Source organism: Pelobates fuscus, chromosome 1, assembly GCF_036172605.1.
Source record: "Pelobates fuscus isolate aPelFus1 chromosome 1, aPelFus1.pri, whole genome shotgun sequence".
NCBI lineage: Eukaryota > Metazoa > Chordata > Amphibia > Anura > Pelobatidae > Pelobates > Pelobates fuscus.
In genome coordinates, this window is record NC_086317.1 from 64,255,294 (window position 1) to 64,261,293 (window position 6,000).

The window sequence follows — 6,000 nt, forward strand, 5'->3', positions numbered from 1 at the left end:
GGGTTTGCCTTTGCCTTCTTACAAAGGGTCAACGTGAAAAGGGAACAGGGACATAATTTCAGAGAACACTGTTATGCTTATTATTGCACTAGGTCTGCTTTTTCTTAAATTACAGATTTGAGATTCTATTTGATAATGTTCTCCCTTATTCAAATAGAGGTTTTGTGCAAAATCTAAGATTCAGTGCCCTAATAATGAATGGAATTACATCATAGTACAATGAATAAGTTTATGTAAGAAAGTTTTGTTTGGCAGTCCTTAACTTTTAAACTCTTTTCTTTTGTATTTCATCTGCATTGAATAATTTAGAGATGTACCTTACTGAATCTTGTGAATTTACCTTGACAGTGTTCAAATAAATTTACTGTATAGTTCTCTTTTAAAATATCTTCCAGGCTTAGAGAGATTTTACCACATGGTACAATCAGCTTCTCACTTCTTAGTAAACAGTCAGGTTGATTTTTCCTTCTGGCATGTAGAAGCAACACACAACTAATGTTATTAAATGGCAACAGTGGAGACAGCTCGGTGACAGCAGTTACTGTGCGCTCCAAATAATTTTGATAGGACGGAGAACATGGTCTTCTTAAGAAATCCCCTGGAAGACTGTCCTTGATGAAGTCGTCGAGTCTTTGTTTTTTTGCCAAAGGTTCTTTCTGGTTGGCGAAAACCTGAGAAGCGTTGATGGGCAATTTTAGCACATTGGTTTGACACTTTGTAACTGGGGAGATTGAAGCTATTTCTTGATCCATTATAAGTGATAAGCCTACGTTGCTCAGTGACCTGAAGAAAAACAACATTACTGTGCTGTAAACAAGCCTACATTTTTCAGTACGGTATAAATGCATAAAAACGTCTACGAATCGAAACAGATGTATACATACACGGTCATACACAAATACGAGCACAACAATTTAATATAATTTAATAGATAATCACGTGTTCATTTTTCCCATAAGCAAGAGGAAGAGATTATCATTTACAGTTGCATACAATATAAAGAGTTGAAATGTCTGCATTGTATTAAAACACAGAAAAAAGGAAGAACTTAAATAAGGCTTGAGTAAGTGTCATGCTGCTTAGGGAGCATGTTCAATGAACTGAATAAGGGCAAGCAAAGTATTTAAACAACCACAACAACTAAAGTTCATTGTAGTGATTATTTTGCCATAAGTCCATGGTCAGCAGCTCTCTCCTGCACCCATAGCCGTCCTCTCCTCTGTCGAAAATATTAATACTGAATCTTTACTTCCACATTATCGAGTGCAAACATATACAAACGGGTCTCAAAAAAATAACCCACGACAATGGAGAACTGTACTTCTGCATTATCAATATGGTTAAGAGTAAGCGGGCTAGCTCAGGTTTTGTGAAACTACTGCAAATTGGTTGGACAAAAAAAGAACAAGGGATAGCACCTATGACCATTATAATAAGCTATAGTGGTCATGGTGCTCAAAGGTGCCCTAGGATTAAATAACCAGCTAAACATTGGCAGATTGTTAACAAGGTTATTGATTAACAAACCAGGCCACTCAGGCCCCAGTTAAGAGTCTGTTCTATCACCAGGTTAGAAGATAGCTTTTGATGATGCATTTACTCTGTTCTGTCAGACTCCAAGTAAGGATATACATATACTTGCATGAGCTCAGTACAATATATTATGCAAAACAAATAAGGAAAAGATAACGTATGATAACTATAGAAGTTATTTTACAACGTGATAAAGGCAATAGTAATATGATTTAGGGGTGCACCGAAATTTCGGGTGAAAATGGGCCTATCCCATTTCGGCCGAAAACTGGTCAAATTTCCAAAAAAAAAGGAAAAATGTATATATGGGAAAGAACACTATGGGACAGTTTAGGAAAAGAACACTATGGGACAGTTTAGGAAAAGAACACTATGGGACAGTTTAGGAAAAGAACACTATGGGACAGTTTAGGAAAAGAACACTATGGGACAGTTTAGGAAAAGAACACTATGGGACAGTTTAGGAAAAGAACACTATGGGACAGTTTAGGAAAAGAACACTATGGGACAGTTTAGGAAAAGAACACTATGGGACAGTTTAGGAAAAGAACACTATGGGACAGTTTAGGAAAAGAACACTATGGGACAGTTTAGGTGGGAAGAACAATATAGGGCAGGGGAGGGGGAGAGAACACTAAGGGACAGGGGAGGGGGGAAGAATACTATAGGAGAGGGGAGAATACTATAGGAGAGGGGAGAATACTATAGGACAGGAGAGAATACTATAGGGGAGGGGAGGGAGAATACTGTAGGACAGGCGAGGGGGGGGAGAACACTATGGGACAGGGGAGTGGGAAAGAATACAGGGGAGAATACTATAGGACAGGGGAGAATACTATAGGACAGGGGAGAATACTATAGGACAGGGGAGGGAGGAAGAATACTATAGGAAGGGGAGGGGGGAAGAAATAGGACAGGGGAGGGAGGGAGGGAGAATACTATAGGACAGGCGGGGGGGAAGAACACTATGGGACAGGAGAGGGGGGAAGAACACTATGGGACAGGAGAGGGGGGAAGAACACTATGGGACAGGAGAGGGGGGAAGAACACTATGGGACAGGAGAGGGGGGAAGAACACTATGGGACAGGAGAGGGGGGAAGAACACTATGGGACAGGAGAGGGGAGAAGAACACTATGGGACAGGAGAGGGGGGAAGAACACTATGGGACAGGAGAGGGGGGGAAGAACACTATGGGACAGGAGAGGGGGGGAAGAACACTATGGGACAGGAGAGGGGGGGAAGAACACTATGGGACAGGAGAGGGGGGAAGAACACTATGGGATGGATGAAAAACACTGGGACAGGGGAGGGGAGAAAAGAACACTATGGAACTGGAGAGGAGGGGGGAAAGAACACTAAAAAAGAGGGAGGGGAGAGGAACACTAGAGGGGGGAGAGAGGAACATTAAGCGGGGGGGACCACTAAAAGAAAAGGGAAGTTTTTCATATTAGATTAAATTCATTAAAAAGTCTAATATTAAAAAATTATATGAAAAAAAAAAACTTTTTTAAAATCTGTGGCGAAACGGACCTCCCCACGTGTCCTTGGAGGGGGCTGCTTGCCCGCCTCTTGCCTTTGGACTATGGACCAGACTTTATGTGAATGTGTTAACCCAGATAGCTATGCCATGGAGCCCATTCGTGTAGTTAAAGACTTCGGCTCCATGGCAATTGAACTGTGTGAATAGGATCTGCGCGCTATTCGGTAGTTTTGTGCGCTCAGATTCCAGCTATCTGGGGATATGTGAAATGTCTGTGTGTTATGTGTAAAAAGTGACTTTATGTATTTTAAAGTGTTTTACTGTCTTTGTGTCCCCATGTGCTCAATGGAGTCTATCTCTGTCCTGGGAGGTAATTGGATTACTTCTCCAGGAGAGAGGGCTCTGTAAAACCGGTCTGAGTCGGAAAGCCATGCTGGCAGGGGTTTTAAAAGATACTTTACTAATTTTTGAACCCCTGGTCTGATTCATGCCATTTTTTTTATATGTTGTTCCCCTGAATGGATTGATTGTGGATATGTATTTTTATGTGAATGTGATGTATGGTTTTAGAGTTATGAAAGTTGGGTAGAAAGTATGTTTTAACTGTATGTATAATTGAGTTTCCTCTCAGGATAAGGGGAGGGAATATGTGGGATGTAACTGATGTGTGAGTGGTTGTTTTATAACTCCCTGTTGGCGGACCTGTATTTGTAACAACTGCAATAAAAACCAGGCTGAGTGTGCCACCACCTCAGATTCTGCTTGACCCTCAAAACGAAGTGTCGTCTCGTTATTGGGGGAATTGGATTGTATGCTGACTGCCAGGAGTGTAAGCGGATTGTATGCTTTTCTTGTTCAGCTATTCCAGGGTTCGTGTGTTTCCAGTTCGGGAGTTGGAAGATTCGTACAGTTTGCAGTTCGGGAGATTGGTGCTTGCAGTAGCTGCGTGTCTATGGGAAAGGGGATTATCGTCTAAACGGTTTTTATCCCCTTGTGAGTGAAACGGTTCGCAACAAAATCATTTGGGGAAAGAAAGTAATTTTCGGTTTCGGTTTTCGGCCAAGGGCATCCTGAATTTTCGGTTTCGGCCCGGAATTTTCATTTCGGTGCACCCCTATTATTAGTAGCTTCACTTTTAATTCTTAAGAGAGATGACAGAAACACTATTGCCAACAGTATATCAGCATTGGAGGTGTGGTCTCCACATGAGGGTTTAGAGGGTGTATATATATATATATAATTTGCCTATATATTTATATATTGTAGACACTCTGAAGTGGCATGATATTTATGAGAAACACTGTATTGATGTTTTAATGTTTATGTGATTCACTGTATAAGTACATCTTCAGCAATTTTGTACTAATAAAAATGTTTGTGTGATAGCAATGGTCAGCATATGTACCCCTAATTGGGTATTAGCATTATACCATTTAGCACCCTATACACATCATTTCTTCTAAGCATTAGTCTCCTTCAGCACTTCTAGCACTAATTATTAAAGCAGCTCTGATTTTAAACCAGACAGTGAATGTACCTGGCAGAGTTGTGACGCTTTGGTCAATAAACAAACAGCCAAATTGTACTACAATATTATCATATCTAACTATTGAAGCCAATTTTCTAATACAGAATATAAAGTAAAGCTGCCCAGGTATTTGTCATGAAGTCATGCAAGACACATTTTATTTTAAGTGATATCTGTGTAAATTTAAAGATGATTATTTGCTATATTGCTTACTCACGAATATACAGAATTACTCAGCTTCACACCAACAACCAAGAGGTCGTCAATCACACGGTACCAGACTTTCTCAACAAAACAGTCGGGAATCGATAGCGAGGTGCATGAATCGGAAGATGGAGAGTCTGGGCAGTTGTCAGAGTCATCCCAAAGAGAAGTCAGACCCTCCTGAAAAAGAACAAAGGGGAAAATAAAAAAATACAGAAAAATGGATAACCTGTAAACTAGTATATCTGTTATATGTTACCTGAAAGAAATCAGGCTAATACATATGGCTCATTTAAAACTTTGTAACATTGCCGCTAGTCTTTAAACCAGGAACCCCAAAGCTACATGTTACACATGCTAATTACGATCCGTGTATGATTAATACTTCACATGATAACGTCACATAAACAGCCATAACTGCAAGTATTAGGCATAGTAAACAATAGGTGTCATGGCTGCATCCCGAGTAGAGCACAGTCTATAAAGTCTTATATATCTGAGAGCAGAAAATGTAATGCTTGTGACACTCCTACTCTGCAAAACAAGATACTGTTTTAACTCTTAAAACCTGCTTTTGTCATGTATATCAACAAGCAGATCATGGTTCCAAATGCTGTACTGCACAGACAGGGACATAATATGTGTAATTATTCCCTGTAATGAACAGGTAATAATACATGGGATTACTCCATGCAGAGACAAAAAGCATGAGTTTGACTCAACAACAGGACGCCGGGACGCCAGGCAGCCGAACTACTAAAGACATTCTTACACATTATGAGTTTTAGCATGCCTTTTTTTAACAAAAAATCTGAAGCAGTTACTGCATCACCGTATGAACCAATTCTGTGCTAGAAGCAGACCAAGATCACAACAGAGCTTTACACTGAGAAGGTATAGCTTTGATGAGCACTATTCTGGGATAGTCGGTGAAGGGATTAAGTTTAGATTAGTTTTTTTTCTACTGATAATTAAAACAGTGTCGTATTCACTGGTGAACAACTAATTCTGCTTTGCAAAGGACTTTCTGAATTTTTATCATCTGAATAATGGTACAAAGACTGAAAAAAAACAAAATAGGAAATCATTTCTACTTACATAAAAATGTGTATTTTCTTTAACATGCTATATAAAAAAAAAAAAAACAGTCCTAATAGCTACATAAAATAGCCATAATCATATTTATATGATTCTTCCAGCTACCATCAACATCATATTATTTTTTTTTTTTTTTTTTTAATTCTTTATTTTTG

At 39.4% G+C, this 6,000-nt stretch overlaps 1 protein-coding gene across 3 annotated transcripts in view; it reads right to left on the minus strand.

Annotated features, from left to right (window-relative positions):
• Window positions 1-6,000, minus strand: part of FANCB (FA complementation group B) — a 44,739-nt gene that overhangs the window by 16,037 nt on the left and 22,702 nt on the right. For 2 of the 3 annotated variants that reach the window (XM_063448999.1, XM_063448990.1), the window contains 2 exons: window positions 4,761-4,927; window positions 341-783 (listed from right to left, as the gene is read on the minus strand). In XM_063448999.1, the coding sequence (XP_063305069.1) occupies window positions 341-783; window positions 4,761-4,927 (610 nt within the window). The remainder of the gene's footprint in view (window positions 1-340; window positions 784-4,760; window positions 4,928-6,000) is intronic. The other variant, XM_063449008.1, reaches the window with a different exon arrangement.